Below are 26718 nucleotides of genomic sequence, written 5' to 3' on the forward strand. Positions count from 1 at the left end.
GTGACTTGAGGAGCCTGTTGACCACTCTCTCCATGTCGTGATCCGTAAGCCTGGAGGACAGAGAGGAGAGTGAAGAGGACCGGTGACTGCCCGCTCCAAGTTGCAACAGAGGAGATTGTGCAGCAGAGCATACCAGCTAAAAAGAAGAAGACCTTATTCTCTTATGAGCCCAGACTGGCTCCGAGGATACAGATGAATCCGCCGGAGACTTAGTTTTGTCGGAGCCAATGCTGGGAGCCGACAGAGCTGAAGATTTTTCAGTGGTTTTTGCCTGTTCAGAATTTGGAACTGATGGCTTGGTGTGTTTTTCAGACACTTTAGCTGGCTGAGGATCCTGAGACGAAGAACCTTGAGGATTCTTTAGAAGGCCACGCAAAATTAGCTTATTTCTTCTGTCCTGCAGGACTCTGGAACTGAAAGCATGACAGATCGAGCAAGAGTCCTGCAGGTGAACAGCCCCTAAATAATATACACAACTCATGTGCCCGTCCATAAGGGACATTTTCTGGCAACACGAGTCACATTTTTTCAACCCAGCGGGTTTCGACTCTTTGGACATGGTGATAATTAACAGAAAGAATTTTTCACAGTACTAGAAAAAAACAAAGCTATAAGCTAACAGCACACAATAACTAACTACAACCAGGCTGTAACAGTTAGCCCAAACATCAAAAAGGAAGAACTTTTTTTTTTTGAAGGGGAGAAGAAAAAGGGGAAGAGCCTCTAACTTAAATGGTGACTCCCCCAATAGGAGAGCCTCGAACTTAAATGGCTATCCCAGAAAGGGTGGGGAAACAGAAGAAGAACCCTCTAATTTAAATGGACTTGAAGGAGAAAGCAAGGCCTGAGGAGAAAACAACGGCCAAAAACACCCACAATAAGCAGAGGAAGGGGTCATTAGACTAACAGGAGATAGTACACACTCTAACGAGTCAATACAACAACAAAACCTTGAGAAGGATAGCAATAAAGTGAAAAAAGCACAAAGTACTTAGCCTGAGCCAGTAGTCGCAATATCGACACTGCAAGCGGCAAACAAGATCTGGGTAGCTACCGCCGATAGGGGTTAGCCTCGAGCCAGGAAAAGCTCTCGAGCTACAGTAAATCGGCAGAGTCGGAGCCGAACCCAACCAGCAAGAATGAAGGTGAGGTGGGACAACACAACATTACATTTTTTGTGCCACAAGAACTTCATTCTGGTCTCACTGAAAAACCTCCTTCTTAGACAAAGTGTCAGAAAAGGAAATATATGCAACAGGGACATCTGCTGAAATACTTTCCTCAAAATCACCGCACTCCTAAATAAGAAGAATTATCTGAAGTGCAACCCTCCCCCTGCAATGTCTGTTCATCTAACTGAAATTCCCTATCAGATAGGGAAGGAACTCTTTTCCTTTTCTTGCCTGAAGAACAAGAGGAAAAAAAAAATCAGTTCCTTGGCAAATTCCAGTAAGTCTATTCTGTCCACAGAAATAGGAAACTTAAATTTTTCTCACTAACCACACTCTCACTGACAACAGATTGATTCGTATTATGCACACAGGTCCTAGCTTCTAACTGCCCTTCTTAGCCAAGTGACTTCACCTACCCCCTTCCCTGACATTAGCAAAAGTGGCTCTTCTTTGCCCTCTTAAGGCATCCCTACAGCCACAGAGAATGGGGCTATCTGCTAGTCATTGATGGCTGTAAAAGCTGCACCAAAAGCACTAGGGAAAGGTGAGGCAATAACACTAAAGGTGGCAGTTTCTCTATATTTGTAAAATATCTCACCTCCAGGTTTGTGAGACAAGATAATGACCTGGAACTCTTCACTGTTCAATTTACCATTAAAAAATCCTTATCACATCATAGCTAATTATAAGACCCTCTCTATGGCCTCCTTGGCCCATATGACCTACCTGACTAGTAAGGAGTCCCTATGCATTACACCACACACCATTCCCCTGGGGACTTCAAGTACTCCTCCATCAACTGGGAGACTTATACATCCCCTAACATGTATGCCCAGAGATTTCAGGACTTCATAAACTCAAACTTTCTGGACCAGTTAGTCTGTACTCCAACTAGGAGAAACAGCCACCCAGGCAAAAGACAACACTAAAACCTCTGAGTACATAAAAAACCTCAGAAATTATGCCCAGCACTATACAGTATCAACAGTAAATGATACCACATACTCAGACCATGAGCATATAGTCAATCTACTACCGGATACACTCAGCTCTAATTGTGCCCTCTTTTTCCCCCTACATTCCCAGTTCACTGAAGCAATGGATAAGGGAAAATCGATATACGCTACATTCCTACACCCTGCAAAGGAGTCTGATATCAGACACATCCCACACTCGGGTATTTGTTGATAAACTCCCTCAGCTAAATGTTAATCCTTATGTAACTCTTTGGATAGCAAATTAGAGTAGGTGGCTCTACCTCCTTCAAAAGATATGTCACTTGTGGTGTACTCCCATGCTTCAGTGCTTGTGCCACTCCTCTTTGGCATGTACTTCCCGGAGGTCAAAGTTAATGTTAAATGTTTATGGCTGACCAAGTCTACAGATGACTATAGACTTGATGTCATCATAAACACTCCAGAGAACACCAGGATCCTCCAAAAGGGCCTTTCCCAAACAAAAAGATGATGTCATAACCATGGACTACAACAGTGCCAGTTGGCAAGCATGATGTCCTCTGTAAATATCACATCAACAACATACCCCTGAGTACTGATCTGGTGGTTAGGAACCTGGAAACCTATGTAGACAACAAACTGTTTTTCAATCACCATATATCCACCCACTATTTTAATAAAGCCCTTCTTCATTGCACAGCTTATTAGTAAGGGTATGGCGTCTAGGCCCAGGGATGTGATCATTCCACTATATTTGTCACTTATTAAGCCAATCATAGAGTACAATGCCCCCTTGGGTATGTATCTGTCCAAAGACTTAACACAATACGAATGATCACAATGTTGTTGTTCTTCTTCTTTCGGCTTTTCCCGGTTAGGGGCCGCCACAGCGGAACTCCGGTCCGCTAATCATTGGCAGTAGATTTTTACAATGTCGAGGTGCCAGCCCGACGCCCAACCTTCAGCGAAGGCATGCCCATTCACGCATGTCTTTCGAACGCCACTCGACCAACGGGGAGGACATGCAGACTCCACACAGAAGGCACTCCAGCCGAGAATCAAAGGGAGAACCTCTTGCTGTGAGGCGACAATGCTACCGCTGCACCACCGCGGCATTAAAAAAAAAACAAAAAAAAAACCTCAAGGGCCTAAATCATAAAAACTACACTTACATTCCCAAAGCCTTGTCCCTCTTCTCAGTATCATAAAGACCATTGAAGGCAATCTCTGCCTTGCATAGACAGCCTCAACAGATACTATCCTATCAGATCTACTGCACATGCATGAGTCCAGTGATGGCATAAACACACACTCATGAGATCTTAATCTCATCTACAACATGAATAGAACACGTTGGAGGAATAGATATGTATCACAGGCAATACCATTGCTTTGGAATTGTCTTCTCCACATAAAGCAAAGTATTTCCCTTACTCTATTCAAATTAAATCTGGAAAAATGGATGGGAAACCACAATCTCAGTCCTGGTTTAGCACCATTGTCCCTTATGTATGCAGACAATATGTAAATGTTCTGCTCAGCTCTGTGTTATTCATACTTAAATTACAAGGGCTAAAAATTTCAGGGGGATGCAGGAATAGGCTTCTAAAGATACCCACAGATCAAAAGCCTAGTAAGTAACTATGAACCTCTGGGCAATCTAAGGAACAAAAAGTGGCCACAGCACAATAACCCACCAGTAACTGAGGCAGAATAGCAGCTAGCACAACATCTGAAGACTCCTCTGAAACTATCTTCTTTTTTCCATGCAAGGGAAGGTACTACTGTGGAGACCGAAGCTCGCTCTATTTGTAAGATGAGAAAAAGACATGAAAGGCAGGGAAAAGTGCCTGGACAAGTCATTAACTTATAAGGTACAGAACAAGTACTTCAAATATAAATAAACCACTGACAGTCCCCTACAAATACAGTATCCTTCCCCAAACACGCAAAAGTTTACAAGCTATTCAAAATTTCTGTCCAAAGTAAAACTTTTTTCTCACAGAAAGTTCACACAAACATTTAAATAACAACTCCATTAGGAATGTAATGACAGCATAAGCACAGTCAGTTTCCTAGCTACACACGATCATTTTTCACAGGAAAATATAAGTTTCCTTCACAGATTGTTACTAGCTAATGACTGGGGGGAGGGTGTCTTTCCAAGGCTAGCCAAGTTTTCCCGAAAGAATAATGACATCCTGTATTCAAATAGGACACTGAGGCCCAGGGATTTATAGGCTACCTCTGTCTATAAGGGACATAGAAGCCAGCCCTGGTGTAAATTTCCTGTTCCCCGTCCACTGGTCTAGGTTGCACTTAAACTAGGCAATAGACAAACTCAGCTTCACATGAATGGGAAGCCTGTTCCATAGAAGGGGCAGTTTCTGGGACACACATCTGTTTCTCCAACATGTTCTGTTTAAGTCACAGACAAAATTCAGTTCCTTAGACCTTTTACTTCTGGTACTGTTTGACTTCTGAATATGCGGGAGATTCATAAGTGCAGGGTTTGAGGATGCCTTGTAACCCAGACATGGATCACTCCTCACAACAAGCTACAAGAGACTGAGTAGAGGGAAAGGGATTTAAGGCACAGTATATGTAATGAAGGTTTGCGATGTCTTGTATCCTTTTTGTAAGGAACCTCTGAGGTCATTCTAGCTGCTGCATATTCCTGGCCAGGTACATACCAGAGGCAGTAATGTACTGATTGGTCTGAAAAGGGCAATGTGCAGTGGGATAATAACATCTTTGGACCTAGATGTCATGCCCTTATTTATACGTTGTGCAACATAAAAGGATTTCCTCACCACTGTGGCTATGTAGTGGTCAAAGGCAAGGTTACTGTCTATGTGTGTACTCAGATCCCTGACCACTGGGTTGACTCTTAGAGGCGTATTATCAACATGTTAATTAGTCATGATGGTTGACTTCCCAAACCAATGAATGTAAGACCATGGCTTTGGCACCATTTGTTAGTCAGAGATGGGCCTTCTTGAAGAATGCAAGTGTCTGCAGGGGAGTTGATAATGACCCCCAGCTTGCAATCATCTGCAAACTTAGTCAGCCATAAACCTTGAGCATTTGTTTCCACTTCAGAGAAACAGATGCCAAAAAAGGGTAGGCCCAGTACCAAGCTCTGGGGGACTCTGCTAGTGACTGGCATCTTGGTGGAGGTGGCCTCATTTATTTTGACCTACTGGGTCCTATCAGTGAACCAGCTGGGTATCCAGCAGGTGCTAAAAGGGTTTATACCTAATTTAGTGAGCTTGTCTATATTGCTAAGTAGGGTATTGTATCAAAATCCTTGGGCAGGTTGAGGTAAGCTGTGCGCATAGTCTTGCCCTCAATCCTTTGCTCTGGTGACCCTCTCAAAGAAGTCCACCAAATTTAACAGGCTTCATCTTCCTTTAACAAACATGAACTGTGATGGTTCCAGAGTTTGCAGGTTACCTATGTCCTCATTTATTATGTCCATGATAATTCTTTCAATGGCCTTACATATAAGACTGTTCAGACTTATAGGCTTGTAGTTATTTTGATCGGTGGTTGGACTGCTTCTGAGCAAGGAAATGACTGCAGCCATCGTCCATTTCTTGGGCACAAAACCTGACTGTTGGCTCCAATTTGAAAGTAATTCAAGTGGATCTGAGAGGTCATGTTTCATGCTATTTAGCAAGCATCCCAGGATGTTATTGAGGCCAAATGATGTAGTGTTTTTGGCCTTGGAAAATGCATTGAAGACCTGTTCCCTTGTAATGGTTGGGGGGATTGTGGTATGCTGTATTCCCTTTGGACTACTGGGGGGAGTGGGAGGAGAAATTTGAGCTGAACCTGTCAGCCAAAAGGGTTGTCAGTGGCCTCCAGTTTATAAGGGTAATGCCATTTACCATAAGTTGTGCACATTGTTGAGTATTTCCCTTGAGGTTATGGATACAGCTGTAGAAAGCTTAGTGCCTGTCCTTTGCCTGAGAAACTATTTTTTTATTCAGACTTAGCCTCTGAAGTATTATTAACCCTCACAGCTGCCTGTTTAGATTAGTGAGAGATTTATTATTATGTTGGGCTTTGTTCCTTCTACACTTGGTCAAGATTTTTTCTTCTTCTGCTGTATAACTGACTGATATTGTGAATCCACCAGGGTAGCTTTTTGAGTTTGTCCTATTCTTAATACGAATGGCCACAGCTTGCTCTATACAGTTAGCAATATGGCTGTACAGGGATTTTCTAAGTAGCTCAGCATATGCTATGGTCTTTACTGGGTTTGGGGGGCTAGAAATTTAGCCAAGGTGTCACTTAGTAGATAGAGGTTAGCTTTGGAATAGCTTCTAAAGGTTTTTGGTTTCACTGGGTCCCCGGATTTAATTTTTATTTCAAGTAATTACCTCCTTATGGTCAGATCTGAAAAGTGAGGACATTACACTGGATGAGGAACATCACTCCCTCATGTTTGTGAGTACAAGGTCAAGGATGTTTGTACCCCTGGTCGCAGAATGGACCAACTATTCCAGGATGTTGGTATTAAGAAAGTTTAGTGAATCACTGGGCTTGTGAAGTAGAAGTGGTGTAGGATTTCCAATCTATAGAGGGTTAGTTAAGATCCCCCATGAAGATTTTACTGGGATGAACGATGAGGGACGGACTCTAGTACATTGAGGTAGGTAGTATGGGTTCCTGGGACATGGAGGGGGACATATAGGTTGCAAGGATATGATACAAGACCCTGTTTATGGTGAGTTACACATATACGAATTCCAGTGGGACATACACTTTAACTAGACTGGATGTGAGGTTATTTTTACTACAGACAGGCTCCTCCACTTTTAGTTCCCTCCTGTGCAGTAACTGGTCTAAAGATGTGAAAGGCACTATAGCTTTGCACTGCCTAGGTACTTTCTGTGACTTTAAACCATGTCTCCATTTTCCTCCAGGGAGAGGAAGGCTTGCAGGAGTGTAGTTTCCTGTTAAGATGTCTAGCATTGAGCAGTATCGCCTTCAGATATTACCACATAGGTTTGTTAAGTCAGGATGTTTATCAGTTTGGCATTGCCTAAAAAAGGCACTATGGGGGTGGAAAAGGTCTTTGCCAATATCAGAAAACCTATACAGTATAAGTGCAGACCATCTCTGGCAAGACAGCATGGTCTGTCAGCCATGTCCTTCCAGGTCGTCAAATGTTGTACTCCCTTGGGCTGACACCAGAAGCTAAGCCAATTGCTAAAATCAATCATTTTCTGTTGGTAACATGGCATCATCCTTGGAGAAGGTAGTACTCTGCTGAGTGCTAGGCTCACATCTAACTGAGACACATAATCAACGAGCTCAATCATGTCTCGCTTTATACAGTCAAGGGAGGTACGTCTCAAGTCATTAACATCCACATGGACTATGACAGACTTCTACTGGTACCTGTGATTCAATTACCTGAGTGCCTGTGTGACTTGATGGATCCTGGCCTTGTAAAGGAAGCAAAATGTGGCTCTCTCCTTACTCAGTCTGGTGAGGGGCTAATCAGTGTGGCTCACTACAGAATCACCAATGATCTGGAAATTTGGTTGAGTGCTGGTTTGCCTTAACGGCTTAGCAGTACAGGCATTGGAAATAGTGTTACTATGTGTAGTTGTGGGCAGTGTTTTAACAGTGTTTATGTGATAGATGAGGACCTTCTTTTTCATTGTGCTATGCAGGAGGTCTTATTGTTTTAGGAAGGTTACCTGTAAGTGCCTCAGTATAACTAGTTTTATGAGTAGGGTATTTACCCTGTGCAGTAGGCGTAGTGGAAGTGTCACTGACAACCTCTATATGATTAGTATTGGATGTATGAGAAAGTTTTGCCTCCAGCATTGGTGTATTTACACCTCTCGCATACTTTATTTTTTATTATGAATAAGTGGGTTGTCAGTGTATACGAGGCAATTGTTACAAAGCCTCATAATATCCATCTCAACCAGATAGACAACAGAGAGAGAGAGGTGGGAAGTGCATATCCATGGCTGCTGATCTACTAGGGAGGAATGAGGGAAATTTAAATATTGAATAAGTCAATAACACAAGGAACTTGAGGAGCAACACTCACCTATCCGCAAACTAGATGCTCTAGTGGTTAAAAAAATCTGCCTAAACAGTAAAGGTATTTCAATGGGAAACTTACACTGAGAAAGAGAGAGAGAGATCGACGTCTACATAGATCACAAGAGAGAATTACCCTGAGAGATATCGGCGTCTGTGCAGATCACCACTAGGAGCTGCTGCATGGACATCAGCAGTTGTAACTACAGACTGTAATAAAGGTCAAAAACCTCAGATATTCAACACAGAAACACTTAATTAATGCAACTGTGACAAAACAATGTGAAAAACAAATGCAGAAACAGTGGATATGGTAATGACAGTCAGCTTGCTTGTAGATTATGAGTCAAGTACTGTGCAACTGCAGCACTTAAATAGCAGAGTAGATTCAATAAAAGACACAAACAATGCCCTGTGGCCAATCAAAAACAGCACAGTCTTCTTTGCTTAACACAATCCCGGCCCAGAAAATGACTCGGGTACACTCCTCTCTCACTAAAGTGGAACCAAGACAGTTCTAACTAAAGACGGCAAAAAAGGTCAGAAAAGTACAGAAATTCAACACAAACATGCTCAATTAATGCAGCTGTAACAAAAAACAATGTGAAAAACAAGTGCTGAAACAGTTGATATGGTAATGTAAGTTTTAGCCTTTATAGAGTTTAGCAGAAACCGGCAACACTCAAGTAGCATGGTTGCCAAAGGTCGTCAAATGCCTCAGAGCTTGTAGGTTATGAGCCAAGCATTATGCAACTGCGACACTTAAATAGAAGCAGAGATTTGATGAAAAAAAAATAAAACTCAAATAAGGCCCTGTGGCCAGTCAAAAACAGCACAGTCTTTCCTTTACACAGTCCCAGGCCAGAAAATGACTCAGGTCCCCTCTACTCTTACTAAAATGGAACCAAGGAAGTTCTAACTAAAGACTATAAAAAGGTCAAAAAGTGCAGATATGTAACACAGAAACAGCAAAAAATAAGTGCTGAAGAAGTGGCTATGGTAATGTAAATTCCTAGCTTTCATAAAGTTTAGCAGAAACCAGCAACACTCTTCTTCTCATGTAGTGTGGTCACCAAATGTCGCCAAATGCCTCAGGCACAGAGTCTAATTTTCAACAAACTAGCTATCTAGCCAATCAAATAAAGCACAATAAGACTTACACCAGCAATTCCCAGCTCACTAGGGAATACGCTATCCTCTCCTGCCACAAGAGTGTAAATCAAACCTTCCTAATGTAAAATAACTGGTTTTGAGCCCAAGTGCTTAAATCAGAACAAAGACACTTAGAATAACAGGCACAATAAGCCTTCACCAGCAATTCTCAGCTCAGAAGGCTGGAGGCTACCCTCTCCTCCCACAGGAGTGTAGACCACAAACCTTCTTAATGTAAAATAACCCCTGTTTGGAACTCAAAGTGCTTAAACCAGAACAAAGACACTTAAAATAACAGACACAAGTCTTCCACCAGCAAATCCCATCAGAAGGGTGCAAGCTCCCTCTCCTGCCGCAAGAGTGTAGACCACAAGCCTTCCTAATGTAAGATAAATAGTTCGGAGCCCAAGTGTTTAAATCAGAAGAGGCTTAGAATAACAGCTACAAATTAATCAGGCTACTAACATGACTTTGGGCACTCTTCCCAGTCTCATCTTATCAGCTCATTCTACTAGGCACTGAAAGATCAACTGGGAAAACTCCCCAGTCTCAAACTTGAATTATCTTCTGTTTCCTACCTTCCCACTTATATATTATATATATTACACACACACACACACACACACACACACACACACACACACACACACACACACACACACACACACACACACACACGTTAAATAAAAGGTAGCATTCATCCTGGCATTTTATTAAACATCTTTATTAAAACATTAGATTTTAAGTTCCAACATGTGTATACATAGATTAACAGAAAATAACTTTTTTACACAAAAATTTGGAAAGCTACAAAAAACAATGTGATAAACACGAGAGAGATGTAGGGAAAACAAAGACGAATAAAATGAGATGAGGAGTATTAACAGAGTTGTTTCTGTGACAGCAAAATATTTCATGTTAGTCACATGGTCAGGAATTGACTGCTGGAACTGCAGCCGCAGTTTGGCATTGTATTCAACTAAGCAGGTAAGTAGCCAATTTGGTATTATTCAAAACTCATTTAGTGTCATTTGAAAACTTGGAAATAGATACTGAAACAAATAGTGAACAAGTATGTGCAACAGGACTGAACATAGCTACAAGAGGAATTTTTCAGGGGTGATGTCCATGATGGCAGTGAAGATATCAGACAATTCCTTCTTGAAGAATACATAAGTATTGAATTTGTCCAATTTTCTAACAGGCAATGATTGTTATAGTTTACTATCCATAACAGTCTGCTTTGTGCAGAAATGTTCCTGACTTTGAATAATGTAGACAAAGACATTTTAGCAGAAAGTTAAGATTTCAAGACTGTTTTTCATCTATATGTATTAAAAAGCAAGACAGGTTTGTGACTGCATCCGAAAGTCATAGTGAAGATGATTATTAACTTATCTACATTTGCATACATGTATAATTATGTTTTGGATGTAGATGATTTTCTTCTAGTAGCTTGGGAATTGAAAGATATCATTATGATCTTTTAAGTCAAGTAGCTCTTTTTGCCACCAGGAATAAGTAACATAATTAATAGTTTTGAATTACTTAGTAGAACTGATTTAAGAGCTACATTTTACACCATATCAAATAGAGTAAGATTTTTAACAAAGTGGGAATGGATATAACTGGAAAAATATAGCAAGTCCAAACATAACAGTATGTAAACATGATAAAAATGGAAAGGTAGTATTTCCATAAAAGGTGGGAATATTTAATTATGTGCTATGCTATACTATACTGAGTAATGCTGTAGAATACCTGTGATGGAAAGAAAATGCATGGATGATTACAACAACATGCTGCTAGAACAGAGATGTAACAATGGGCTTCCTGGACAAATAAGGTATTTTGTTACATATAAAATATCCCCAAAATGTGTTTTATTCCATATGTAAGACGCATAAGTTCTGTATAAACACTCCAGGTCAACCAAAATTGATGGTTACCTACATAATGCAAGTTTGTTATTACTTTGCTGAAAATGTTAATAAAACAGAACACTTTATAAAAGATACAGAAGAAACAATAAGAAAAGTCAAGGAAATATCTTGGCAATGTAATTTCTATCCAAAAATTCCACACTCTCAAAGTATCATGGCTGTGGTGTATTATCTAAAAGATAGCCCTTATTCATCCTTAATGTTATGACTACTACATGTTTTCTTAAGTTATATTTTTAAAATTAAGGACAAGCATTTTCTGAAGGTAACAGGTATGGTAGTAGGGTATTACATGCCCCTGTTTATACCAATCTCCTCATGGCATGCTTTATCAATATTTTTGTAACTGCTCAGTAATTATTTGAGATACCCAGATGATTTAATATAAAGGTGATTTTATAGAAAAGTTATATAATACTGACTGGGAAGACAGAGCAAACATTTTTTTTTCTGGATAGTTCTTTGAGAGGTAGTATTGTACAAAATATGTCATATTTCATTAATTTAACATGAAAATAACTGTAATCACATTCCTCCATAGTACCAGTGCCTATTCATCACATTTGCTGTAATCTTTGCCAGCTAGTAAATTCATAAGGGCTCTCGGGAATATAAAAAGAAGTTATGTTTTTACCATAACATTGCATCTGTGTTGTCCAACTTAATTCCATTAACCTGAGGGACTTGAAACCGACCAGACGCCTTCTCACAGCTCGAGATTCCAAACTTGAGCTCCTCCTACCTACCCACAATGCCCCACTCCCCCACGTTACCTCAGATCGAGTTGGCACACCAGAAAAAGGTGCTCATAACCAACATTAACTATAATACAAGAGGAAAAAAGAGATTAAGCGTTCTACTTCAAAACGTCGAAAACTCATAACATCTAATTTCAAAACAGCGAGAATATAACATCGAAAATTCAAAACATCTAAAACTCATAACATCGAATTTCATAACACTTAACATCGCGTAGTATATCATCAAACATGTTTATAGTTTATTCTGTTAATCTTGTAGTATCACTATAAGATGTAGTTTTTATTTATATAGTGTAGGAATTTATAGTATTTATATAGTGTTTATTTTGCCAATCTGTATGTGTTTTTAGGCCACACAGGTAAATGATTTACACATTATGTGTACATTCTTTATGGTGATCTCGAAACAGTGGGGTTAGGAAATTAACTTTTTCCCAATGTAGTGCAATTTCAGAGTTGGTATATTTAATTTATGGGTGGGATGGCAAAGCTCCGACATCGGGGTGCAGCAGAAACGTAGTAAAAAGTGTGTTTGTTCATTTGGTGTTGTTATAGGTGGAGGGGGTGTTATTTATATGTACTTTGTAGTTTTCGATGTTGTGATGCAAAGTTTCAGTGTTTTGAGTTTTCGATGTTTTGAAGTAGAATCATATAAACATATGTGTGTGTGTGTATGTGTGTAACATTATATATATATATATATATATATATATATATATACATACATACATACATACATACACACACACACACACACACACACACACACACACACACACAGAAGAACATCAGGCACTCAACCAATGAATAGAATTCCTAGAAAACCTTTTAGGCTGCCCGAAAAACTTATATAGGGGGAAGGGGGTGGGAAGGTTAATGGATTGAAGATGGAACACTATGGTAAGAACATAAGTTCTTTATCTGATGTTGTCCAACTCACTACATTAACCTGAGGTACAGAGTCCCCAGCTACCATAACCCAGGGTGGCCATTAAGGAAGGATATTCCAGAAAACAGCAGAACCAAAAGCACTTCTGCTCCTGGATGCGAAGTCCAATTTATAATGATTGATAAAGGTATAAGGGTTTGCCCAAGTAGCAGCAGCATAAATGTCCTCAATAGAAACTCTGGACCAAAAGGCTTGAGACATGGGCATAGACCTTGTAGAGTGTGCTCTTATTGGACCTGGTATTGGTTCACCTTTAGAAGAATAGATAAACATAATACAATCTTTCAACCATCCGGCTAAAGAAACTTTGATCACTGCCTTACCTTTTTAGGTATTCAAAAAGGAAACAAATAACTGATCGCACTTCCTGCAGGATTTAGTTCTAAGGATGTAAAAATGAAGTTGTCTATGAAAATCAAGCACGTGTAAAGTGCATTCTCCTTTGTTCTGATATTGAGGGGAAGAAAACTGGAAGATTAATTCACTGGTTAATGTTTGTCTCTTTAGCCAACTTGGTGAAAAAGAAGGATTTGTAAGTAAGGTAACTCTGTCTTTATAAAAAAAAAGAAGTATGGAAACTTAGCAGAAAGAGCCTGCAGCACAGACACTCTCCTTGCTGAGGTGATAGCTACTAGGAAAACAGTTTTCCAGGAAGGGAATTTTAGATCTACAATAGCTGAAGGTTCAAAGGGAGGATGGACCAAAGCTTGCAAGATCCCGAGGGGGTGCAGGGTCTTTGACTGGAGGTTGTAGCAAAAAGATGCTTCTAAGAAAAGCCTTATATAACTTAGAAGAGGCCAAAGATGCTGAATCCAAAACGAAAATGGAAGTTAGAAATGGGAGCAAGCTGTATCTTAACTGTAGAGTGACTAGCACCTTCCTTGAAAAAAAGGCTAGAAAGTCTAGGACTACTGAAACTGGTGCTGTAGAAGGATCTAACTGATTCTGCTCCACCCAAAGGGAAAATCCTTTCCACTTACGTTTGTAGATCTTGCTCTATGTGATGAAATCAAAATGCCTCGGATTGCAGAAAACAGCCTGGGAGATCCAGCCATCACTGAAAGTGGAGCAACCATGCAGTTAGTTTCAGGGCCTGAATGTTGGGATGTGGATGCCCTGACGGATGAGACAATAGATCTGGACTCGGATCTACATCGGGGGCAAACCAGATAAGACCAAAGAAAGGTGAACCAGGTTTGTCGAGGTCAAAAAGGAACAACGAGGATCAATTTGCTTCGCAACTTGAAAGCTTTCTGTAGGAACTTGGGAATAAACGGGAGAGGGGGGAAAGGCGTACAGTAGACTGGAGAGCTAAGCATGAACCACAGCGTCCCTGGAGGACTGTCCCCTGAGGAGGGATTAAGGCAAAATACTTGCTGCATTTGTTGTTGAGGGAGACAACGAGGTTGCAGCAAGGATAAGCCCACTTCTGGAAGATTGCCTCTGCGTAGATTGGTTCAGGGACCACTCGTGAGGCATCAGCAGCACTCAGCTAAGTCTGTCGGATAGAATGTTGATTTACCCTGGAATGTGTTCTGCCAACAAAAAGTGGTTGGTAGAAATTACCCACTGCCAAACCCTTATCACTTCACGACAAAGAGGGTAAGACCAGGACCTTCCCTGTTTGTTGACGTACCTAACCACTGATATGTTGTCTGCTTGGATCAAAATAGTCCCGAGGAAGAAAGCTGTCTAGTTCTTGCAATGTTAGAAGAGCTGCTCTCATCTCGAGGACACTGATATGCAACTTGGTCTCTTGGGCTATCCACTTGCCTTGGGCCGTCTGGCCCAGACAATGTCTCACCCAAACTAGGAGGCATCTGTGGTCAACATGGTGATTGGGGATGGGAGAACAAACGGTCATCCTAGAGTTACCTCTGGTGAATGGGTCCACCAAAGGAGAGAATCCCTGTACACATGACATAGTTTTATGGGAAGATTCAAGGGATTCTTGAGAAGAGACCACTGTACTGCTAGGGTCCCCTGCAGAATGTGCATATGAAAATGTGCCACTGGGAGAAGGGTTATGGTTGCTGCCATGAAGCCCAAAGCCAGCAGAATCAGACAGGCCAGGGTTGTCACAGCAGTTAAGATCTGGTTGACATGTGACCTCAGATTTAGCACCCTGTCCGGTGTCAGATAAACTTGAGCTACTGTTGTGTCTGGACATGCCCCTACAAAGTCTATGGTCTGAACCATATCCAGGCGAGACTTTTGCCAATTTATAGTTATGCCCAAGTTGGAAGTTAGGTTGAGGAAGTAATTGCGGGCTTGAAGGAGAAGATGCCTGTTTGGGGCAGTTAGGAGCCAGTCATCCAGATATGGAAATATCTGATACCCTTGCAGTCAGAGATGAGTTGCAACTACTGTTAGACATTTGAACACCCTGGGTGCAGTGCTGAGACAAAATGGAACGCCCAAAACTGGCAGTTATTGGTTCCCAGCCTGAAATGTAGAAAGGACATGGAGCGCCTTTCCATCTTGATATGGTAGTACATATCCTGGAGGTCTACAGAGCACATCCAATCTCCCATCTTCAGGAAGGGTAATATTGACTGAATCATGACCATCCTGTACTTGGTGTGCTCCACTGACTTCTTCAGGTATGTAAGAACCTATATTGGCTGCAGATCCCCTGTCTTTTTGGGTACTAAAAAGAATCTGGAGTAAACGCCCCATCCGACCTGACAGAGGGGGACCTCTTAGGTGACTCTTTTTTGTAGTAACTTTCTTATTTCCTGGGCAGCTTCCTCCCTCTGACTGGGTGGAACACTGCAATTGTGAAATTTTTATTTTGGAATGTTGGAAAAGGGAATGGAGTATCTCCTGAATATTATTCTTAGCACCCATTTGTCATGTGTGATGGCCTCCCAGGCTTCTGGGTTCAAGGAAAATCGTCTGCTGACTGCTTCTAGATTAGAGCAGTCGGGCAACCCTTCAGGACTGCTGGAAAGGCTTGTCGGGGGAGGTTCCCACAATGCTTGATTTTGCGGACCTCCTCAGCTGTGTGGGTGGCATCTACCATTCTGACTATATCTGTCTCTGACTCGATGGGGAAGTCTCCCTGAGTGTCCTGGAAAGGGCCCTGTGACTTCCAAAATGACATTGTCTTACTGCCACACTGGTTCCTAGAAACGGTCCTTTGTGGAGTACAAAAACAGATCCCTACGGCAGACAGTCTTACCATCTTTCTCACTCTGGGTCAAGGTGTCACGTACCGTAGGCCCAAACAAAGTGGAGCCATCAAAGGGGGCATTAACGGAGGACTATTTGAAAGCCTCTAGAAAACTGTGCAGCCTCATTCAGGCATGACACCTAATGGCAATGCCTGAACCAGCCGCCCATAAGATACCATCTGCACATGAGAGATAAGCCTCGTGGACACATTAGCCAGGGAATGTACGGTGGCCAACCTAGAGGAAACAGACTCCCACCCTGAGGAAGGTATGGACCCCAGGACTGAGGTAGAAAGTTCCTTAACTAAGTCCCTTTGTAGCCGGGTAAAGTGAGAGAGGTAATTCAATGCCCGAAGAGCAAAGGTAGATGATGCATAGATCTTCTTACCAAATCTGTCCAGAGCTCTGGATTCTCTATTTTTGGGGGGGGGGGGTGGACAGAGGAGCTTTTCTGAGTGAGCTCTTTCTTGGTGGCTGCTGCCACAACCAAGGCATCTACCGTGATTCCTTTGGTCCAAAACTGTTTGTCGGCTGAGGCACTCAAAATTTTATCAGCATGCTTGGGGATGGGTTCTACTGTATTCAGTTCCTTCCAAGCCCTCAACAACACAAGCTGGATGGCTGGGGGGGGCACCCAGGTGGTAGATGGGCCAGCCCCGAAAGCTTCCAAAAACACAGACTCCTCCAGGGATGGAGTTTGGGAGGACATTCCACCCTTCTGGTGAAGGATTTCAAGGATGTCTCCAAAGGAAATCTCTTCGGGTGGGGATTTGGGAGACCCTTTGCCTTCCTCAAAGTTGGTATCCATGGTAAGGGATTCTGAAGGGGAATCCACATCCCTCCTTTTACATGATCTCTTCCGAGGGACCTCCTTGGAAGGGTGCTCCGGGGAGGTATCGGAAGAAGCCTGGGGATCCACTGACGGAACAGTGTGGAGGTATTTGGGATGGGCTGTCCATGTGGAAGCTCAGAGGTCTCATTGCACAGTTCCAGAGTGTGACAGGGGAGTTTACGTAGTGGCAGGTGCAGAGGGGTCTCTTAGGAACATAGAGGACCCTCTCCACCACCTTGAACATGGAAGGACTCCAAATGACCTGGAGCTGTCTCAGTGGGGCAAAAGCCACTGGGGCAGACACCTCCCAGAATGAATGGGCCTCCCATTCTGAGGGGAAGTCTGAGACGAGCTGTCAAAGGCTGATGCCCTGAGGGAAAGAGACTGCTCCGAGATCTTCGTAGTCAAAGTCAACCACCTGGAACCAACTTTGATTCTACGGACCTCAGACACACTCAGAAATGAGGCAGATGGAGCCAAGCAAGTCAGGGAGAATGCCGCAAGCGAAGAAGAAATTTCTACTGCAGCCAACACCCCGGCACTGGGATCCAACATAACTGACAACTCCGAAAATGAAGGGTGAATTGGAGAAGAAGCTACAGGTTGGAATGGGGCAAACCTCATGGATCCGGATGTGAATGGGGTGGACACAAGCCCCATCTGGATCTGTGTCTTGAGGAACTACCACATGAGCTTACCCACATCCCTGGAGAGCAGGCTTCAGTAAGACCTAGAAGAAGCTGAGGTTGGAGGTCAGGGAGATCTCCATGGGGAACAGGTCAGAGATCTTCCAGGAGGCACAAGCAGAGAAGATCTTGGCTCTGACACAGCTGCAGCTGACACCAGGGGCAAACTACTCGGCCCAGTAGCTTCAGAGGCGGAGGAACAGGGAGGAGGAGGAGGTAAGAGAGCTCAGAGCCGAGTGGGTCAGTTTCAAAGACTTTGTTTTCTTCCATGGAGGTTCCAAGGAGGGCCCCATGGGTGACAGTCACCTGGACATCTTTTGGCTTCTTAGCCAGGGGTTGAGCACCTGATGAGGAAGGAGGCCGTGAAGTGAGGGAAGGAGGAAGCAAACCCTTTAAAATGAGCTTTCTTCTCCTATCAACCAGAGTCCAGGAGTTAAAAGCCCTGCATATATCACAAGGGGGTAGAGAGGCCCCAAACAGTAAACGCACTCCCCGTGGGTGTCAGATAAGGGAATTTTCCGCCCACAGAAAGTGCATTTTTTGAACCTAAAAGGTTTCTGATCAGTCACAGGGACAGAAGAAAAGGAGAAAAGGCACCAAAGAGAAGAGGAGGAAAAGCTAGAAAAGCATAACGGACAGGAAAAAACCTGACAGCTAGACAGATAAAGAGAAGACAGAAAGGTAGGAGATAGACAAAAAAATAGAGGAAAAAACTCACCAAAAAGCTGATACAGAGAAGCTCAAGCAGAACTTGCTGCTGACACCAAGAGCGGCAAATGAGATCTGAGGTAACGTGGAAGGAGTGCGGGATTTTGAGTAGGTAGGAGGCACTCAAGTTTGGAATCTTGAGCTGTGAGAAGGTAGCCGGTTGGTTCCGAACTTCGGAACAGAGTCCTCCATGTTAATGGAATGAGTTAGACAACATCAGATCAAACGATACAGACGTTGAAAGGATTTCACAATTAGTTACTGAGAGATTGTTAGGCAGAGGTATCCTTTACTTCTGCCTAGTGAGGCAAAAGCAAAAGCTATCTCAAACACAAACAGTCATTTAGGTGTTTTTAATTTTGAAAGCCATGAATTCTAAATCTTATTTTGGAACAGCAGAAAAAAATCTGTTATACTAAGTTCTGTAATAAGAAATTGGAGAATATTGATGAGTGACAGTAAGTTCATAGGTTCTTGCTAAGCTTATAGCCAAGGAGACTACCAAGAAGTTCAGAAACATCACTCATGACTGGTGGGAGACTAACAATGTCTCCCATTAAATACACTTTGTCCACATATCCCTACTGAAAATTTGCAATCACCCATCCAGTTATCCAGACTGGCTTTGAATGTTGCTAGGAAAGTAGTCTGTTTGATGGGTGAAATGGAGAATGCAGTGTATTAGGCATCTGTCATGCTATCTGGTATTGCTGATGTGGTAATACAAGTTTAGGTCTACAATGGGCATTTGCTTTGTCACTGGTTCTATTTAGATGAAGATGTTCTAAGACTGTTGGGACGTCCATAGCATGGAGGCTAAGCAAAGAAAATTTACCTAAAAATCAATCATTTTCATTTATGAAGGCAGTAACTATAAGCAAGAAAACTAGACTTATTCAAAACAAAGCACCCCTATGCCAGATGTATTTTTGCAGCCATGTCAGCCAAGGCAATAAAGTGTATAGAAATCAAAAATAATGATTCTGCAAGAATACTTTTCTTGTCAATCAAATTTGGTAGAATTTAGGATTAAATGTAATGGCAGATATCAAGGAAGAATACTGGGCAAACTGAACACAAAATGAAAATATGTACACAACAGCATCTGAAGAATGCAGAGTGAACCCTGGTAGCCCGATAGCCACTCTTGCCTATGAATGTCACAAGAGAAGTTTTACTTGAATTTTATATACAGTGTTGGATAAGCCACGCCTACCAAGAGAAGGTGCAAATTAAGAGCCCTTAATAATGTGGAAGCAACATTTGTTTTCAGAAATGACACCACGTCAAACACAGATATGAATATTCCACAGTAGCATCCAACAGAAATCAACAGCAGAATAGTTGTATAAAAGCACAATTATTTATTTATTATGTGAGCACTTTTGTAGTGTAGACACCACTTCATCAGACCTAAAATGCATCCAAAAACTCCATCAATAAAAAGCAGTACTGAAAAATCAGCACCAGTCATTTCACAAAAGTTATTAAGTATTGAACCTAAAAGGAACAGTGCAAATTAAAAAAAACAGTGTGAATAAAACTAAAATGCCACTACAATAATGCATTAAATAAAAATAATCACTACACATAAAACAGACACAGATTCTACATCTAAACATTTATGCATCTGCTAGATATATCTCATAAAAACTATTACTAGTATAAAAGTATATAAAAATATATGAAAAATCAAAAAGTGAGAAAGTAACAACTCACTTGAAAACCTTATTTAAATAATGGTCTGCATTTTAAAAAGGGTTTGAGGGGTACCCTATCATTTAACCCTCTTCACTTGTCTGCCCTCAGCCTAATGATCCACCTACTTTCAGAAGTTTCGGTGGAATTTACAATGTCACCCCCCCCTCTCATTTTCACAGACCCTTTCAATGGCAAGGAACCTGAATGAATGTGATGTGCTAGTTTTACACACATGCTTGGCTAAAGCATTGGTTTGATCACTATTCTTAATTTTTAAAAGATGTTCCCTAATCCTAAACCTAAGCTTCCTGTTAGTCTTCCCAATATAAAAAGATGAACAGGAATTGCAAATAGCCAAACTACATTAAAGCTATTGCAGTCAGCTCTAACATTAAAAGAAAACTCTGAGCCTAAGTCAGGATGTACAAACTTGTTACTAGAATCAATAAACCTGCAGTGATTACAACTGTAACAAGGAAAGGTACCCTTTTTACCATTAATAATGTTTGTGCCCTTCTCACTACCTGGGTAACATAAAAATCTCTTTAACAATTTCTTATTTTTAAAGAGAAAATTAGGTTTATCCCCCACAATATTCCGAATCTCAGGATTCTGTGTGAGGACAGGCCAATGCTTTTTAATTACATCTGTCACCAAATGCACATCACTCAAAAACTGAGTTGGTACAAGTACATAATTATTAGCTACAGTCTTCTTATTCATACCCCTAGTCATCTGAGAGGCTCTATAATCCAAGAAGTAAGGTCTGCCAACATCTTCCCTCAAGCTAACAGTACTAGACAATATATTCGAAGTAGTGGGATCTGTATAACCCCTCACTGAGAACCTTTTCTTTAGATCAACCAACTCTTTCTTGAATACCTCATCTTCAGCTGTCACAGCCTAGAAACAGAGTCTGGCCTTTCACCACATTTCTGAAAATGTGTTTAGGGTGCATACTGCCCCTGTGTAAAAGGGTCTGTGAAAATGAGAGAGGGGGTGACATTGTGAATTCCACTGAACCTTCTGAAAGTAGATGGATCGTTAGGCTGAGGGCAGGCAAGGGAAGAGGTTAAATGATAGTGTACCCCTCAAACCCTTTTTAAAATGCAGACCACTGTTTAAATCAGGTTTTCAAGTGAGTTGTTACTTTCTCACTTTTTGATTTTTCATATATTTTTTATATACTTTTATATGAGTAATAGTTTTATGACATATATCTAGCAGATGCATAAATGTTTAGATGTAGAATCTGTCTGTTTTGTGTGTCATGATTATTATTTTTATTTGATGCATTATTGTAGTGGCATTTTAGTTTTATTCACACTGTTCTTTTTGTTTGCACTGTTCTTTTTAGGTTCAATACTTAACTTTTGTGATATGACAGGTGCTGATTTTTCAGTACTGCTATTTATTGGTGGAGTTTTTGGATGCATTTTAGGTCTGATGAAGTGGTGTGTCTACACTACAAAAACACTCACCTAATAAATAAATAATTGTGCTTTTATACAACTATTCTGCTGTTGGCTGATCTGTTGGATGCTTCTCTGGAATCTACTTTCTTTATATTTATCCAGTGGCCCTTCTATACTGTGACTTGGTTTGTGTTTTGACAGATATGAATATTGACTTGCCTTGGAAATATATTATTTAATAAAAAGTTAAGCAATTTCAAATTGCATAATAATTACATAGTGAACTTGTAAAGCTAAGGTAGACATAAAACCTATTTTATGTTTTAGCATTTTAAAATATAACTAAAGACAAAATAGCAAAAAACAAATGGCTTTAAATCTGAACTTTTCTGACCGTGTATTAACTGATGATGTAATGCAGTCTGATTGTACAATGTTTTTTTTAATGGTTCACTGCTGGATTTTTCATTCTTTTCCTAATAGTTAATAGCCAATATATACTAGGGAAGAAACAAATATTGTTCCAGCAGCTTATATTGTGGGTTTCAAATGGAGAATTCGGAAAACTGGAGAAAAAAACAGGAGAAAAAGTTTACATGAAATCATAATTAGGTTAATCGAAAGGGTGCTAACAGAAGACATTGAGTACGAAGTGATTAAACCCTTATGTATTTTGAGGATAACTGTTAAAAGAAATGTTTAAAATTCTAATATATGAATGAATTTATAAAGCAGCTGTCGTGGTAGAAATCAGAAGTAATTTTAAAATGAAGTGTTTGCTAATGGAGTACTGTATGTTTAACAAGCAAATAGATGATGGCATGGCAGAATAAATGAAATGCTATCATGTCCTACAAATGTAATGATATGCAGAAAGGATGAGATAAGGGGATATTAGGACATGGACCCAGCCCTACGATAAGCACTGAACAAACAGTTCACTTGTATTTGCATTCTTCCAATCACTGTTAAATTCATAAAGTTCATAGCACTACAGGGTTGTGAATCTCAACATGCAGAGATAAAGATAAGATAAGAGATTAAGGTATTTCAGTGGAAGAAAAGCAAACGTATCAAAAAAACATTTTGCTTTTGTAGTACTTCTGCTTATCTATAGAACATGCATGTAATTGCTTTGTGTTGTAAGTGTTTGGTGCCCTAAGTTTAAAATGCATAACAGACTGGCTGCATGACTTAACAGAATTTGAAGGTCATACACAAGAGAGACTGGCTGCCATGATAAAAAAATTAGACACATAGACTTGCAATATGTTATTACTTTATCTGACTGGAAATTTCATGCATCTCTGGTTTGAGCATGAATATGCTCCAGTAGGTTCAGTCTTGTATCCCCAGTCAACAAGTACAAATAGACAATTACAAAAAGAAATTACCAACATTTGCTATTTCTATTAAATTACTACAAAGCAATTGGTTTCAAACAGCTGTTAAGATAACTGGAACTTGCTCAGTACAGTTCTTATAAATGTTCACTTGTTTGTTACTGTGTCATTATTAACATTACTGTTACCTTTTTAATCAGAGAAAGACTAGCCACCATCGACAAAGCTCATAATACTTTAAGACCAATTGATTATTGCCTTTATAAACAGCAGACTGGTACTGCGATTTAGTGGTCAGATAAACATAACTTATATTTAGGAAACCTTTTAAAAGAAAGTCATGGAGGATGCTGATTAGTAAGAAGGGGACAGTCTATCCCAAAATATACAAACATGAAAAGTATGTTAAAAGTAGTCGTGAAGTAAAATTCAAACAGAAATGTCAGCAAAACATAATGTTACAATTTAAATGTAGCTGAAGGAATGCATACATTTCAATACAATATAAAACATAAGCAGTTCAAATGCAGACATAAATGGAGAAACTATTTAGTACTAAAATGCAAAATTTAAGCAATGGTCAATTACTAGGAAAGGAACATTGCAAACACCACCTAACATCCTGACATCATACCTCTACAGATCCCATATTCTTATGACAAATCTTGAGTTATGAGTGTGTTTAACACCCTCTTCACTTAATACCAAATCCAATAACTGCTCATCAGGGTGTGAAAATATCACTGTTTAAAGGAAGAGCATGTGGCCTATTACAGACTAACAGCACAAGTATTCAGCATGGAAGCAGTATGCTGTAGGGTATGGTTTAACAAAGTTTAAGTTGATCCTAATATCTCAATGTGCACAGAAAAAATGATTCACAAGTACATAAACACATCCAAATGCAGTCAATTTCTTTATGCCTTAGGCTTCTGCAGGTGCAAAAGTCTGTATGTAGAGCCACCTTTATTTTAAACACTAAGACATTTTGAGTTAACAGAAAAGGACTTATCAAATATACAACTGTATCTAAATTAGCATTTTCACGATGTACGCATATCTGATCAGGACAGCAAACATATAGTATTAAAACAATAAATAAATAAACAAGTATGCAAACAAACTGCCATCTAAAGTCACTATTTCTATTAAATTTCTAAGAAGCAGTTGGTTGCAGACTTACAAAATGGGTCCTCTACAATATTGTTTTTACAAATTTTTATCAATCTGTTTGCCCAACACTCTTTATTATATCCAGTAAAAGAGATAACCAGCCAATATAAGACATAAGAAAAAAAAAAGGTGATTGACACAGCACCACAGCGGACCCTGAGTACCATACCTCTCAACTGTCCAGATTTTCAAAGAATGTCCAGATTTTTGCCTCATTTTTTGGTTTGTTTGTCCAAAAATGATGTTTTTTAGGTAAATCATTGAGGACTAAAGTCAGAAAATGATGACAGAAATTTGTGTTTTAGACTTTATACCCTTTATAAAATTCATGCTAATACAAAACCTGTTATTCTGTCAACTTTCTAAGTTTGTAAGAGCAATATTAAAAACTGCCCCTATTTTTGGGCCTTTGTCCCCCCATTATTCATGGCTTTGTCCAGATTTCTTGCTCTAAGAAGTTGAGAGGTAAGTTGAGTACTGAATATACAACATTACTAAATAGTATTGAAGACGTCCGTAGGGACAAAAGTGCTCAAGTCATTCATTTAAACTTTCAAGGCCGAGCAGTCTAAAAGTTACTACACTTAGAGATGAACATAGCTTTTGTCTGTGTAGGAGTTAAATGCATGTTTACCTGCATTAGTTTCACTTTTCCTGTGTTCCCTGATGTGATAATAGATGTGATAATATTACTTCAGTTTGTTACTATAAACCCAGAATTACTGTCAGGCTGTTATATTTATGATCAAAATAAAGGAACTACTTGCAGACTAAAAATGTGCATATATTCGCATGTCATTAATACAAGCCCTGTTCCCTCCTTTCAGTCTTCTGCAGACAAGCAGCTCTCGATGAAAGAATGCCTGCAGATATACATTTCTAAATGTTGGTATGATACATAACTGGTGTGCATAAGACTTCTATGTAGTGCTTTTTCACTAGTCTGTCCTGAAATAACAGCTTTGTTCAGCGAAAAAAGCATGTAAAATTACAAATATGCTGACAGATTAGTATAAAAATATATTTTCCAATTTTCATATAAATATTGCAAAAAAAACTGCTACTACATTTAAAATGCCTTAATATGATATGAATCAATGCGATCAACTAAAATTCTGAAACAGTTGTTTCAGTAATAATTTATTAACATGTTCTTCTGAATACCTGAGGGTGAGGACTGTGATTGCAATGTCTCAGATGTTATTAAATAATGTCACATTTAGTCCATCTAAAATAGTGGCAACCCTAGCTCCCCAAAAAATAAACTACTTTATTTTCTTACTTGACTGAGTACTTTCGATTGGTTGCCTTCTCTGTCACAGTGGATATTTTCCAAACTGAACACAACCAGGTAGATTACATTGTCACTACTTGTTGCTAGCAGCAAGGAATGGGTAAAGTAATACTCCATTTGACCAGCGAAGTCCCATATCACAAGTCCTGCATCTACAACAAAATGAATAAATGTTTATAATACAATTAATGAATAAATAAACAAAGAAAAGGTGACTGCATTTTCACAAACAGCAGAAAATGTCTATGAAAATACTTCAGAAACTCCATCAATTGAGTACTTTAGATTGGTTGCCTCAGCACATCTTATAGAATTAATCTAATTATTACAAGAAGTTATGGGAGCCTATCAGTTTTAGACACCAGGGATCCAGTAAATAGTTTTAGTGACATAATACTGGTTCACTGATAATTCAGCACTAAATTGGAAAACAGTGCACAATAGAGTGGGAGTGCTTGTCAAATAAATCAGTGGTGCAGCAAGCCATTCAGAAATCAGCAGATGACGAAGGAAGACAAAATAAACTTGCAATGATTTATCAAAGCAATGAAGTAAGCCACATAATCAGTGAAAGCTCCTTATTTACAAAATGATTCCATTAGAATTTGTTCTAAAAGAAGACATTTTTCAAAAATGGATAAAAGGAAAAAACGTGTATTCAAAATGATAAGCATGTTGTTGATTACGAATCATGAAACTGAACTATTTTTGGCATAGTTATAGTATAAGGAGTTGAAGCATTAAAGGGATGGTGTTGAAATTACCAATCTATGCAACAAAATTCAGCAGCTACAGAATATTTGCTTGGAAATGACTTCATTTCAAACACTGCCATAATTTAGTCATTATGTTGGCAGCAGCTTCAATTTGTTACTGGAGATATGATGTTGAGGCAAGAGAGGACTGGATACATATATTTAGAGCTTGTGAAGGTCTTTGAAGGTTGAAAGAAGTTGTTCAACTAGTTTTAAATCGGGTCCACTTCTGATTGTCGAAAACTCACTTTCTCGACAACCAGAGGATCAAACCCATTTAAGCGAAAGTGCATTAAATCGAAAGTACACTTTCGCAAAAGCCAATTCTCAGAAGTGCATTTCAGTGGGGATAAGGAAATATATCCTCTTCCCCACTGTAGTGCAACATTGGAGTTAGTATATTTAAGTAGGGGGGTTTGGGGTACAGGGGGGCTTGCCCCCCTGCAAAATACTGTTTGAAGCAGTTTTGGTTTTTTTCCAGTTCGGAGAACCAGCTTTTGCCGAAGTGCACTTTCGATCTAGTGCACTTTTGCTTTAATGGGTTTGTCAGATTTTGATAGACCTTTTAAATCATATGTGGCCAAATGGAGTAGCAACAACTTGTCCCTTTTGTTTAACAGGGGAATAGGA

At 40.0% G+C, this 26718-nt stretch overlaps 1 protein-coding gene across 3 annotated transcripts in view; it reads right to left on the reverse strand.

The window, feature by feature from the left end:
- Positions 1 to 26718, reverse strand: part of LOC122815837 (death-associated protein kinase 1-like) — a 913045-nt gene that overhangs the window by 205636 nt on the left and 680691 nt on the right. For all 3 annotated transcript variants that reach the window (XM_044088647.1, XM_044088646.1, XM_044088648.1), the window contains one exon: positions 25322 to 25485. In XM_044088647.1, coding sequence (XP_043944582.1) covers positions 25322 to 25485 — 164 coding nt within the window. The remainder of the gene's footprint in view (positions 1 to 25321; positions 25486 to 26718) is intronic.

Source organism: Protopterus annectens, chromosome 11.part0 (assembly GCF_019279795.1).
Source record: "Protopterus annectens isolate FY-2018-M chromosome 11.part0, PAN1.0, whole genome shotgun sequence".
In the NCBI taxonomy this organism is placed as follows: Eukaryota; Metazoa; Chordata; order Ceratodontiformes; family Protopteridae; genus Protopterus; species Protopterus annectens.